We start from the raw sequence: 15,012 nt of genomic DNA on the forward strand, positions 1-15,012 counted from the left end.
ATCTGCACTCTGAATCTGCATCTGCACTCTGAATCTGCACTCTGAATCTGCACCCACAATCTGCACCCACAATCTGCACCCACAATCTGCACTCTGAATCTGCACCCACAATCTGCACCCACAATCTGCACCCACAATCTGCACCCACAGTGTGTGAGTGGCGTTGCGTGTGTGAGTGGCGTTGCGTGTGTGAGTGGCGTTGCGTGTGTGAGTGGCGTTGCGTGTGTGATAGTGGGCGTTGCGTGGGTGTGAGTGGCGTTGCGTGTCTGTAAGTGTTGCTGTGTGGGTGAAAGTGGCACGGAGCCTTTGATGTGGCCTGGCGCAGGAGAAATGCTGCTGCTGCTAATTAAATACAAGAGCGTCCGGGAAGCGGCCGGGAAACACAAGTACGGCCGGCCACATAATTAGGGGAGGAGAAGCCGCACAGCACACGCTGGGAGAAGCCCTTTGATTTGCTGTGCGGCCGCGATGCGCGCTCTGTGCTGGGGGAGGGGGGAGGGCCATTAGCCTGAACTCGCGGCAAGATCAAACGAAGGGTGGGAGGGACATTGAGGAACAGATGGCCATGAAAGTGTATGGGCCAAAAGCGCGTGCCTGTGGCCACGTGCACTCGAAGAAAACGCCACGAAGAAAAGCGGTGGTTTGACAATCAGTTCGAGCACTTGAATTCTCGCCATTTCCCATTCCTTCGGAATGGTAAAGGCGAGACCTAAAAACAAGCCCAATGACCCGGGTAGCACTGCACTGCTTTGCTCGATGGCTAAAAAACTTTGACAAAGCCAATAAATCTCGTAGGCACGACACATTGTCTTTGCCAATGCTTGTTTTTTGGGTGGTAATTTTACCTACCCAGTACTAAGCAAATTACAGGGTCCTGCTCTTTCTGTTGCGTACGTTTTCTAATTAAAAATGCACTCCGATATCAGCTACACCTACAATACAAAAATAAGTGAGGCTATTATATAAACCTGTATTTCTTTCCAAAATGTTGCACGTGTATTATTCTGTTAAGTAGTTTATATGCCAATAATTAAACCATGAGTATTCTAGGATAACTATGTATTTCCAGGCAGCAACTTTAGTCTGGTGGTTGTTTGCGTAGGATCAGCCTTCTTTTATAATCCCCATCAAGTCCCGTGAGGGAAGAATGGTGTGAAAGTCATTTTAGTCAATACAGGAAACCAATCTACGTCTGCGGCGTGCAAACTCACATTCTCGTTTTCCACTTAAATGTGCGTGCGCGTGTGGGAAATGAACAATACAGTATTAGTAGTGAGTAATGTCACAGCTGTACTTTCATCTGCTTCTGCCCCAGGAATTCAGTGCTCATTTCCTGTAAATGTGTTGGAGCAGCGCCACACTGGGCTGGAAAAAGACATTTTGTAACCACCAGAAAGTGTCCACAGTTCGTCCAAAAAGCCAAACAACTGTAAAATTACAGTCTAAAGACCTCCGTTTTAAGCTGCTTTAGGTCTGTAGGTTTTCTTATAAAAAAGAATAGTTTTGTCAGACACGAGGTTGCACAACAACGTTTTCTCTGTATATAAAGGATGTCTTTGACTTTATGTCAAACTTCTGCTCTTGATGCTGGGAATGAACGTTTTAAAATCCTTCTTGAGCAAAGAAAGCCTTGATTTCCAAAGCGCATCAGAGAAGAGTCAAACTTCTCTCTAGTGGGAGGACTCATGGGAATCTCTGCCACTGCCAGTCATGGCTTTCTAGGAGTACTCTCGTGTGAAAATCGGTGTAAGCTAACTTTGATCTAGGGGGGTTATTCAGCAAGTTTACATTTTACTCGATTGTGCTTTTATGCCTTTTAAACCGTCTCCTTTGTCCAATTCTATTGGGAACGTCTTTTTGTCCGTTTACAAATCCCCTCCTCTGCACCCACTTTTAACATAGATAACTTCCAACACCGTTCCAACAACAAATCCCTACACCTACTTTTCAGGAGCAACTTTACATGTTTCTGTGTTAGAAAAATGAGCTAGTGACATGCGATTAGGCAACTGTACTTGTTTTTTGAGTTTTTAGTTAGATTCACACGCCACTCATTGTAGAAACAACCACGCTCCCCTTCTTTTTTTCTTCCTTCTTCTTTCAGGAATGGGGGAAATCCACCAGGTGCATTTTCCATATTGGTAAATGTGCTTTGCGGAACTAAAATTGCACCAGTCCATGTCATCCCAGCTTGAAAAGATTGTGAAGAGGGGAAGGGGAGGATGTTGTGTGTCTTGCTCCTCAAGATTTAAGAGATTCCAACTGGCAAGGCAGTTCAGATAGAAGCCAAAATGCTTCTTGGCCTCTTTTCAGTGAGACGATGCAGGGAAAGGGGTGAAGGACATTCAAGATTTCCAGGTTATCCTATCTGCTTATAATGCAGAGGATGGAGATTTCTGTTCCAGGTTACCGTCCATTTCTGATGACTATCTCCATTGCACCAAGGTGTGATTAGGAAAGTTAAATTGTGTACATGATAGACGCCTAGGTAATTCTAGACACCAGCCTGGAATAAACAATTGTTGATGAGGCACTGCATGAATAAACGCAATATATTTTTAGTGGGTTTCCAGAGAGCTCAGAATGGGATCAGAGAGATTATTAGTATCAGTTGTATGCAGAATTTTCACCAGAAAAGGCCACGTCTAATGGCCTGCTTTGTCTCGGTCTAATTGATTGCCCCCTCTTAACCCTCACTCTTCATAGTTACCTGTTTATCTATCCTTTTACCTTTCTATCCATTCTTGAGTCTATTTCACTCCCTATTCTTTTGTGCCCTCATTTCTTTCCGGACCTTTCTTATGATTCTCCCTTATACCTTCTACTCCCTCTTGCTTCCACTTTCCCCAAGTAACCACTTGCGGTTCTGAGAAAATTGAATCTGCTATTTACTTGAAGATTTTATGTTCATACATACATAAGAGATGCACATTGTAACTGTAAACAGGAAGCACAGACTTGCGTTGTTGTTGCACCGGACCTTAGAGATAGGAAGTTAGATGTTGGGACTTCAGAGGTGGGCGCTGGATGGCCACTCAGTGATGCACCCAGGGTGTCAAATGCCTCGGTGCAAGCAAGGAAAATGGGACCTCAGACCTTGAGTAATAAAAACCAGCCCTTGTATCGTGGTGACACGTCACCTGCAGCACCATTGAAAGTTTTGCTTGTGGTGTAACTCTCGCCCTGGGAATGGAAGAGAATAGCTAGTTGATGCCTCCCCATAAAAAACGCCATTATTCAGCATAAAGCAATATTATTTTTTTCATTGATAAGGTTAGTGTTGTCAGATTTTCACATTTTACGCCAAAACCCTGCACTCAACCTAGAGAGTATTATCATGACTCTTTGGAAAACCCCTATTTGATCATTATTCACTAAACACTCAATATAATTGTCTTTAAAAAAAAATTATGTTTGTAGCTAGATGTTGATCAGATAGTCACCAGAAATCCTCGTTGAGCAGAGGGGCACATTTCAGGGTTGTGTGCACAACAGTAGTCAAGAGAGGTTGTTCAGTGCGAATGATTTAATACTGTCCCAAAAATGTGGTGTGAAGACTTACAAAGCTATTTTGGTGGCTCCCATTTTTCATCATTGTAATGCCCTTTCCTTCATGAGCTGTCATTGAAACAGCATTGTAATCGTGTAATTGATGCTATTTGAGCAATTTGTTCAATTGAGATGTGGATTGTCGACACTTGGTGAATTGAGAATGCTCTACCAAATATACAATGATTTACTGACTGTATTTTTACTTTTTTAGGGGCTAATGATTTGAAGAAACTACTGGATAACGGCCATTAAAAATGAATTAGGACATAATGACTTGCAGCTTAAGGTATGTGCACATCATGTTAATTTACAAGAACATGCTGGCATGGTGAATCAGTTGGTTTTCAGGTTGAGCCTAGAGCAGCTCATGTGCTGCTTGCTCGACTTTAGTAAGGGGCTTTTCAAAGTGCTACCCACCGGCCACCAGCTTGCGGTTACAAGCACACTCGCTGTGCTGCGCCTCTCCAATCATTGCTGCGCGCGCATCCCTCGCATGCTTAGCACGTCATCGCGCTAGCTTTCATTTTCACCGTGATCGCGTGCTAAGCACGTGAGGGATGAGCGCGCAGCAATGTCCCTTGAAAAGTACCATCCCTTACTTTTTAATTTAAGAAAAACAGTTTGCCCTAAGTTCCACATGATCCAGAACTCTTATGTAGTGTGACCTATAACACTATATAGCCCTGAAGATCGTAGAATTAATAATAAAGAAAAGGAGAATTGATTAACTTTGGATGAAAGTGTTCATTTACTAAACTCACAGGTGTGCCAAGCTGGGACGTTTTGTCCTCTTTAGGAAAACGCATTGCTTAAATATTATTACTGGAGAAAAAGACCCTTAAGTGTGCAGCACAGTTAAACATTTAATAAAGAGGGTTATCGCAAAATGCTGCTGGGGCTGTAAATGAAACACTTTTGCTTAGCTGCGAAGCCTGTTCAGATAAAATATACTGTTCCTTACTATCCATACCGGAATTATGGGGGATAACATCATAATCCTGCAGTTTTCCCAGATACATTTTGAAAGGTAAAACTTGCTGAAATTTGTTATGTGGTAAAAATGTCCAGTAATTATTGGAGCTTGTGGATTTTGGTGCAGTAATCACTGAAACTTTCGTATAATTTTTCATTATAGAGGATAAAAACATAATTGGGAGCTTTTCATTGCATCTGGTGAATTTTGATCCAGTGGGGTCTGAATTCATTGGGTGAAATAAAAATATCTGCCCAAACGCTGGCACCTGTGAGGAGGACCGAAATATTTAGACATTGTTTATTGGTGACTTTGCAGATGCTTTAACAGTAGTAATAACCTTTATTTGCAACATCACGAATTAGGCAGTTTTTGAAATACTTTGTAAATAAAACATGTAAAATAGGATAATTGTGAGTGCCAGTACTCTAAAATGATCATTCAAATATGTGTGTGATAGGGTAATTATAAATGTCATTAAACACCTATTCTTTTATCAGACATTTTTATATTTTGAAAATGGCAGTGACGAACATGGTTCTAATCCTTACAGATTTCCAGCTGCCTTCTTGTTGTGGTTTGTTTTTTATAAATACGAGAATAGGTTTATAATATGTACAGTTAATATTAATTAACTAAATTCCAATTCAGTTTTATAGCAGAGTTGACCCATTGATATGTCTGTGAGTGGAAGTGAAAAAACATTATTTCAGAACTTTGTCAGAAAATGTAAAAATGAACCGTTTCAGCCCTCCAATCTTTTTTCCTTTGATTTCTTTGCAGCATAAGGTTACAATGGCATTTCTGGTGGCAGTCTGCATAGCCCTGCTATGTCTTTCTCTAGTTAAGGCAGGTGAGTACATGATTGATCCTTGATTACTCTGAAGCATTGACCTTTTTTCTGTCAAGTTGTCTGAGAGTTCAGTTTGCTAATGTACTCAGATCTCATTTACTCACGGCTTGTTGTATTTTTCACAAACTAGTCTTTTTTTCTGCACTTTCTCCTATGATCTTGTTCATGTTGCAAAATGCTCATGATTAGCACCATGTAAGAATGAAGGTCTTCCCTGTTTCTACTTTTCTGGTGACTCATTTGCATCAACGGCGCCTGTTTTCTCAGCATTACAACACCAACATTCCTCTTGCCCTTGCTTAACCTGCCAACACAGTTAATTTAAGAGTTGTTCAGTTTATGCTGAGTCATTTTAAGCCTCTGCATTGACACCTAGAATACAAAGATAAGCATTATGTTTGCGTAGCCAACACTTGTGTCCCAAGAGGAGGATGAGAGTAGCTTGTCGGTCTCCTACTTTGCTAGTTCAGTTTTCAAACTTCTTGACCACAGAATAGATATTCAGCAAAGTCCCTGATCTAAAAAGGAATTGATAATTTGTTTAATGCAAATTAAGAATATTAGCGCTCCATCTAAATTCTTAAGAAGTCTGCCACTTATGTCCTTAGTTTAAATTTGCACAAGATTGATGTTAAACACAGAATGTGCTGATATAACCAAAGGACCCCTCTCGACATGAGAGGGGTCAAATCATTATAGTTCTTAACAATTATGTATTTCATGTGGTTGCATTAATAAAGGGAGTAAAAAAACCTTGTCATGAAGAATTTGGCACTCGCCTTTTGGACCACGACTTCGCTCCATTGTGGTTTTAGAAAATATTACCTATTAAAGATTACTTACTTTCGTTGAACACTAGTAAGCACGTGTTAGACCAGGCATCTTTGGCGTAGTTCTCTAACATTTTGCCTTCGACCCTCCACTCTTGCCTATTCATGTTTGCTGGCTTTAGGACTTTTTTCACATTTTACCGTTGCTAACCAGTGCTAAAGTGCTTGTCTTCTCTCCTTAAAACATGGCAGACTTGGCTTTCACGCAATTGGCACATTTTGTTTACTCGTAAGTCCCTATTAAAGTGGTACTACATGTACCCAGGGCCTGTAAATTAAATGTTACTTGTGGGCCAGCAGCACTGATTGTGCCGCACACTTAAGTAGTCCTTTAGACATGGCCCAAACCTGCCAGTGCAGCCTGTATGTGCAGTTTCTAAACTGCCATTTCGACGTAGGAAAATAACCTTTTTGCCTGACCGTAGCCTTCCTTTTCAATACATATGTCACCTCTAGGGTAGGCCCTGTAAACCCCAGAGGGCAGAGTGCAGTGTATTTAAAAAGTAGGACATGTAATTTTAAGTTTTACATGTCCTGGTAGTGAAAAAACCTAATGTCGTTTTTCACTACTGCAAGGCCTACATCTCCCTTAGGTTAACACTGGAGTTATCTTCTTACATTTAATAAGTTGTAATTTCCAATTGGCAACAGGTGGACAAGTTGAGTTTGGTGCAAAACAGATAAATGAAATTGTAATAAAAAGCCATCTTTAATGGTGAAGTCTGATTGTAATCACAGTTCTGAAAATGCCACTTTTAGCAAGTTAACCATACCAGGGCAACCCAATATTCCCTTGTGGGTTTGGGTATTAAAAATCACATAAGTAATAGTGCCAACAAGGAATTCGTTCTTAGGCAAATATTGAAAGTACTATGTTAATTTTTCAGGATGCCTCTACATTGCACCGAAAATTAAATGGAAACTTACATATCAATTTAATTTTATATATATAAAAAGCCCTAATCCAACTGTTCTTGTGGGTGTGCTCTCTTCACCTGTGAAGTAGGAGTTGTTTGATTAAAAAAAATATATATATATATAATTTATATACACAATTTAATTTACAATGCCACATTCAGACATCCTGATCAGTTGACATAGTTTAGACTAACACTTCCTACTCTTGCCCTATATTCTAACACCTGTTCAAGATTGAAAGTCTGAACAGTTCTGTGTTTGAACTGTTGCAGTCCTATCATTTGCCTATGTGTGTCAGTGGTAACTAGGTTTATAGAGCAAGCTTGAGCTCTCAGAATTGGTTTTCATATGCTTGAAAACATGAACTGCTGGCCAAACCACAAGTTTGTTACCACATGTATGGGGAAACAAATATAAGGAAGACAAATAGTACATTTCCTGGAAAAAATTTATGTTTTTTGACCTAAATGAAAAGCAAATAAACAGAAATTGAACTTTTAAAATGCAATGGGTCAAAGTAAGGAGAAACGAGGCTTGCAATGAAGGACCACAAAGTATGTTCATGTGTGAAAAACGAATACTGAAACCCCTCGTGTAAATGCGACACACAGTATTGCAAAACAAGCAGAGAAATGTATAATGTAGAGTTCATAGAAATAGAACTGAAGCAAGTGAAATTATAACATCACAGGGGGTGGGAGCAGGCCGCTGACATGTCCAGCGTGTTAACCTCTAGCATCTTGGTTAATGTAGTTCATGTTTCTCGCTCAGATCTCAGTTCATAGCCAGTGCTCACATCATTATTTCAAAGCGCATCCCTAGACACGTGTTTCTGGATTATTCCTTCGTCAGTAGGGAAAAAGTATTAACAGGTTTCTGGACATGCTGCCGTCATCTATCAGGATAAGTTCCGCTCTCAGCATGCAGGCACTGCTCCCGAGTTCGTCAACTCGGCGGCTTGCGGAAGCCATTTATAACATCACAGGGGGTGGGAGCAGGCCGCTGACATGTCCAGCGTGTTTACCTCTAGCATCTTGGTTAATGTAGTTCATGTTTCTCGCTCAGATCTCAGTTCATAGCCAGTGCTCACATCATTATTTCAAAGCGCATCCCTAGACACTTGTTTCTGGATTATTCCTTCGTCAGTAGGGAAAAAGTATTAACAGGTTTCTGGACATGCTGCCGTCATCTATCAGGATAAGCTCCGCTCTCAGCATGCAGGCACTGCTCCCGAGTTCGTCAACTCGGCGGCTTGCGGAAGCCATTTATAACATCACAGGGGGTGGGAGCAGGCCGCTGACATGTCCAGCGTGTTTACCTCTAGCATCTTGGTTAATGTAGTTCATGTTTCTCGCTCAGATCTCAGTTCATAGCCAGTGCTCACATCATTATTTCAAAGCGCATCCCTAGACACGTGTTTCTGGATTATTCCTTCGTCAGTAGGGAAAAAGTATTAACAGGTTTCTGGACATGCTGCCGTCATCTATCAGGATAAGTTCCGCTCTCAGCATGCAGGCACTGCTCCCGAGTTCGTCAACTCGGCGGCTTGCGGAAGCCATTTATAACATCACAGGGGGTGGGAGCAGGCCGCTGACATGTCCAGCATGTTTACCTCTAGCATCTTGGTTAATGTAGTTCATGTTTCTCGCTCAGATCTCAGTTCATAGCCAGTGCTCACATCATTATTTCAAAGCGCATCCCTAGACACGTGTTTCTGGATTATTCCTTCGTCAGTAGGGAAAAAGTATTAACAGGTTTCTGGAGATCTGAGCGAGAAACATGAAACCAAGCCGCCGAGTTGACGAACTCGGGAGCAGTGCCTGCATGCTGAGAGCGGAACTTATCCTGATAGATGACGGCAGCATGTCCAGAAACCTGTTAATACTTTTTCCCTACTGACGAAGGAATAATCCAGAAACACGTGTCTTAGGGATGCGCTTTGAAATAATGATGCGAGCACTGGCTATGAACTGAGATCTGAGCGAGAAACATGAACTACATTAACCAAGATGCTAGAGGTAAACACGCTGGACATGTCAGCGGCCTGCTCCCACCCCCTGTGATGTTATAAATGGCTTCCCCAAGCCGCAGAGTTGACGAACTCTGGAGCAGTGCCTGCATGCTGAGAGCGGAACTTATCCTGATAGATGACGGCAGCATGTCCAGAAACCTGTTAATACTTTTTTCCCTACTGACGAATAATAATCCAGAAACACGGGTCTTAGGGATGCGCTTTGAAATAATGATGCGAGCGCTGGCTATGAACTGAGATCTGAGCGAGAAACATGAACTACATTAACCAAGATGCTAGAGGTAAACACGCTGGACATGTCAGCGGCCTGCTCCCACCCCCTGTGATGTTATAAATGGCTTCCCCAAGCCGCCAAGTTGACGAACTCGGGAGCAGTGCCTGCATGCTGAGAGCGGAACTTATCCTGATAGATGACGGCAGCATGTCCAGAAACCTGTTAATACTTGTTCCCTACTGACGAAGGAATAATCCAGAAACACGTGTCTTAGGGATGCGCTTTGAAATAATGATGCGAGCACTGGCTATGAACTGAGATCTGAGCGAGAAACATGAGCTACATTAACCAAGATGCTAGAGGTAAACACGCTGGACATGTCAGCGGCCTGCTCCCACCCCCTGTGATGTTATAAATGGCTTCCCCAAGCCGCCGAGTTGACGAACTCTGGAGCAGTGCCTGCATGCTGAGAGCGGAACTTATCCTGATAGATGACGGTAGCATGTCCAGAAACCTGTTAATACTTTTTCCCTACTGACGAAGGAATAATCCAGAAACACGTGTCTTAGGGATGCGCTTTAAAATAATGATGCGAGCACTGGCTATGAACTGAGATCTGAGCGAGAAACATGAACTACATTAACCAAGATGCTAGAGGTAAACACGCTGGACATGTCAGCGGCCTGCTCCCACCCCCTGTGATGTTATAAATGGTTTCCCCAAGCCGCCGAGTTGACGAACTCTGGTGCAGTGCCTGCATGCTGAGAGCGGAACTTATCCTGATAGATGACGGCAGCATGTCCAGAAACCTGTTAATACTTTTTCCCTACTGACGAAGGAATAATCCAGAAACAAGTGTCTTAGGGATGCGCTTTGAAATAATGATGCGAGCACTGGCTATGAACTGAGATCTGAGCGATAAACATGAACTACATTAACCAAGATGCTAGAGGTAAACACGCTGGACATGTCAGCGGCCTGCTCCCACCCCCTGTGATGTTATAAATGGCTTCCCCAAGCCGCCGAGTTGACGAACTCGGGAGCAGTGCCTGCATGCTGAGAGCGGAACTTATCCTGATAGATGACGGCAGCATGTCCAGAAACCTGTTAATACTTTTTCCCTACTGACGAAGGAATAATCCAGAAACACGTGTCTTAGGGATGCGCTTTTTGAAATAATGATGCGAGCACTGGCTATGAACTGAGATCTGAGCGAGAAACATGAACTACATTAACCAAGATGCTAGAGGTAAACACGCTGGACATGTCAGCGGCCTGCTCCCACCCCCTGTGATATTATAAATGGCTTCCCCAAGCCACCGAGTTGACGAACTCGGGAGCAGTGCCTGCATGCTGAGAGCGGAACTTATCCTGATAGATGACGGCAGCATGTCCAGAAACCTGTTAATACTTTTTCCCTACTGACGAAGGAATAATCCAGAAACAAGTGTCTTAGGGATGCGCTTTGAAATAATGATGCGAGCACTGGCTATGAACTGAGATCTGAGCGATAAACATGAACTACATTAACCAAGATGCTAGAGGTAAACACGCTGGACATGTCAGCGGCCTGCTCCCACCCCCTGTGATGTTATAAATGGCTTCCCCAAGCCGCCGAGTTGACGAACTCGGGAGCAGTGCCTGCATGCTGAGAGCGGAACTTATCCTGATAGATGACGGCAGCATGTCCAGAAACCTGTTAATACTTTTTCCCTACTGACGAAGGAATAATCCAGAAACAAGTGTCTTAGGGATGCGCTTTGAAATAATGATGCGAGCACTGGCTATGAACTGAGATCTGAGCGATAAACATGAACTACATTAACCAAGATGCTAGAGGTAAACACGCTGGACATGTCAGCGGCCTGCTCCCACCCCCTGTCAAGTGAAATTATACTATTTTATTATACTTACATTAATAACTATTTTTCACAATAAATTCAGATGAATAACTGCCAATAGAAATAATTTCCAGTGCCGATTTATTTAAGTAGGTGTGAAGGGTACTGGTGTAATTGGATGCCTTTAGGTTTTGTCCTGTTCTCTGTCCACCTAACGCGTGGCAAATTCCATCCTTGCAGTAATGGCATAAGATGAGATTGTGGGGCCTGAACTTGAGAAAAAGGTGTACAGGCCAGTTTTGCCGCTGATGTGCACCCTCGTATAGACTGCTGATCATGCACCCCATTACCAATTAGGAAAAAGAACTGGCTTTTAGCACTGGAGAGAGTGCCTCCGAGAATCAGTTTCACAGGAACTTCAAATGTGTCCAGTTCTATAACCAGGTTGTGCCCATTACCTTTCAGACATTGTGTCCCAGGTGGCCTATGCTTGGCTACTTTTGTGATAGGCTTCTTAAAATCATAGTGAGTCTGTTTAGCCTTTTGACTTAACGCGCTGGGACCTTACGTTCACTGATATTGCAGATCTTCTTGGTTGCTTGCTTATGTTATTCACTATGGAGTAAATAGGGGTATTATAATGATTAATAAAAAAATGGCAGCTACTTCCTTTCTGATATTTTAATTAGTTCATTGTACGTCCTTGCTCAATGTTATAAAAAGAGTCTCTTGATACCCCATACAGAAGTCCTTCTATATGGGGGTTATATTTCATGTGTTTTAATTTTCTTGCTGGAAGCTGTGCCCTTCTGTAATAATTTGGTAATATCAGTGCTTGCTGTGGGATATTAAGTATCAGCACTACATTTGAGGACACAGACACAATGAACTATGAATGAATTAACATGATGAGCTGATCTACAATAAAGAATACTGGCAAAGAGTATTTAAGCAGGATTGGTTTGTACCGCATATACAATTGAAATACAAATTTATTGAAACAGGACACTAGGCAAACTGATTAAAGGATTTTACTATTTTGGGCCAAGTGCAACATATACTGTAAGACGAGGGCAGCTATTGGGCAAATATCCAGTGACCTGCAAAAGGCTTGGTGTCCATGAATCCGCTGGTAAAAATAAATGATGATGGCAGAAATGGTGTTAAGGAGAATTTGGTTGATTAGGAGGCACAGCTTGTGATTGTTAGTGAATCCAGCCATCTGACAATGGCAGTTGTTACTTTGTCGTTTTATTTCATCTTTCAGTTAATGACTGAACATTTATTATGCAGCTTCCTAAATATTTAATAGTTCAACTATGCCCTCGTAGCCGGCCATGTGTTTAATGCTTTAGGCCTTGCACTACCGAGGATATGCCACTGTGTTTTATCCTTTTGTACTTTGGTTAGCAGATGGTTGTTGTGTTGACTGGACATCAATTTGTGTTGACGTAGAGCGCATAGTCCATTTCTGCATCTGTCCTAGGCAATTTTCCAGGATATTTTGAACGTGATGCATAGAAATTTAGGTGTCAAAGTTCTATTGACTGACATTTCCTAAAACATTCTGTGATGCTGTTTTTTTCATGTCTCCTAGTAGATGTGGCAGTCACTAATGTTTGAACAGATCTGATATTTTAGTTGGTGGGGTTTGATTAGTGAAGCCAGCATAGGAGGGACATTTAGAAAAGTAACAGTAATGAGGGTGAATGCCAAGGCACACCTCATAAATATTACTATTTGTGAACTATTGCGTTTAGTTGACTTCCATTGCAGAGGAACAATATTATCCATTGTAAGGATGTATCTGAGGTTCAGGTCTACTCTGTTGTTTTTAGCTTAATGACGTGGTCTATCTATAATATAATGTTACGTATAGGTTCAGTAGAATCAGTGCTTCATTACGGTCTGTGTCTAGGGTGAAAAGATTCTCACTGATGAATGCTACTGAATAGGTCATCTCTCCCATGGCTTTGAATCCTGATTGACCATTATTGTGATCCGTGTATTGTTGTTCCACATGTTCCTGAAACTGTATTATGACTTCTTATCCATGATTTTGTTTAGGTTCAAAAATTCTAGATGGGCCGCATTTGACTTGGACTTTTGGGCTGGCTATTGCTACCTTTTAGAGGAGCACATTTGAAACAACCTGGAATGCCACTTTATTAGGGATGCATTGATGATGTTTACAATGTTAGAGCCAAGTAGTTGGAACAATATTTGATTCATGAAGCAGGCTCCTCCAGTATGCTTGACGTTTTGAATTGTCTGCCAGCTTCCTCACCTCATTACAGTCCATTGAGGGCGGAATGAATGGTGTGTGGAATGGGAAGTGAACAAGATAACTGATTCTCTTTGTTCAGGTACTTCATTTTTTTGTTTTAAATTCAAAGAAACAAAGCTAGTTTCCACAGTGTTCTTTTGTAGTACATGGACTTTATAAAATAAGAACTCAAGTTGGAATGTATGCAGATGTTAAACAGTTCCCTTGATTGTTTGATTGTCCCTTTTGATGCTGCTGACAAAGTATAATGTTTTAGTCCCCATCAGTGTTATTTTCTCACCTAGTACTTATGTGAATTAGAAGCCCATCTGTGATAGATTGTGGGAGTGCAATTTTTCCAGATTATTTCCTTTCCTCTCAATGCTGGTAAGCTCCTTCCATACCACCCCTTGTGCTCTTGATGAGAAAGAAACCTATTGCAAAATGTGAATTGTACCGCAGATTGTATGGGTTACTTATCCAGGGATTATAGAGCCCTGTGCAGGGCCTTGAGGTAATTTTAAAATAGATTACCAACCAATTTGATGACTTAATCAAAATCTTCCTCAAACTAGCAACCCAGAGTTCCTTAAAAGTTCTCCTTTTACTGATCAAAATCCGTTTACGGCTTCCAACCATGCTTTGAAAACAACCAATCTTAACCCTGCATGATGATAGAGAACAGCCTCTGCATCTTTCTAGTTGGAGGCTCCTCCACATGCACTCCATGTTCAAGTGTGAGACCTTCTCTTTCTGCTCTGTTAACATTGTCTAAGTTTGCAGATCAAATCATCACTCTAACTTGTCAGTAAAGCCTTTCCCAGCCTCTCACATTATTGTATTTCCACTACTTCCCTTCACTAGCATTTAGCCCCTGAAACCTTGAAATATACATTAGCTTTTTCCTCCTGAAGAAATCCAAAGCGCATCCCATGCACATTTTACCCCTATCCCCATTTGGGATCTTCTCTCTACAGCATGATACTGGATAGGAAGGTAGCCAGATCACTCCATGTCAGTTCAGAGGTTCATTGGTGAGACCGAACTCCACCACCGACTAGAGTAAAACTGTGGAGGTGGTTTAAAGTCACAGAATACCATCGGGGACGTCTGTTAATGAATGCAATAAATGTTGTATGTGCTTTCATTGAAGTCAGATTGAAACATTGGTGTTGGGGGATGCTGAGAATCCCTGTCCAATTCACTTTATCGTATTTCCTTGGAGACTCCTTGACCCAAGTTTAAAAAGGAAAGCACTTGACATAATCTTTTCCGAGCTATCCTACTCAAGCATGATATTGCGTAGTAGAGGAGGAAATGTTTTTTTCAACTTTTGTGTTCCAATGGGTTCCCTGCTCCATTACTACTCGGCCACAGTGTGAGCAGAGCAGGTGGCTACTTTTCAGCGTCTGGTTTATGTCCGCATAATGCATACAGGACTCCTAAACATTCTCCTGCCTGTTAAAAAAGGTATCCAGCCAGAGTGTGTCTTAACATGAAGAAATAAGAACGCTGAAACTAAATACTATATGC

At 41.9% G+C, this 15,012-nt stretch overlaps 1 protein-coding gene across 2 annotated transcripts in view; it reads left to right on the forward strand.

The window, feature by feature from the left end:
* LOC144773177 (interleukin-1 receptor type 1-like) overlaps positions 1–15,012 on the forward strand; it is a 134,666-nt gene that overhangs the window by 22,601 nt on the left and 97,053 nt on the right. For both annotated transcript variants that reach the window (XM_078658049.1, XM_078658050.1), the window contains exons 2-3: positions 3,764–3,838; positions 5,309–5,378. In XM_078658049.1, coding sequence (XP_078514175.1) covers positions 5,321–5,378 — 58 coding nt within the window. In that variant the 5' untranslated portion in view covers positions 3,764–3,838; positions 5,309–5,320. The remainder of the gene's footprint in view (positions 1–3,763; positions 3,839–5,308; positions 5,379–15,012) is intronic.

Source organism: Lissotriton helveticus, chromosome 8, assembly GCF_964261635.1.
Source record: "Lissotriton helveticus chromosome 8, aLisHel1.1, whole genome shotgun sequence".
NCBI lineage: Eukaryota > Metazoa > Chordata > Amphibia > Caudata > Salamandridae > Lissotriton > Lissotriton helveticus.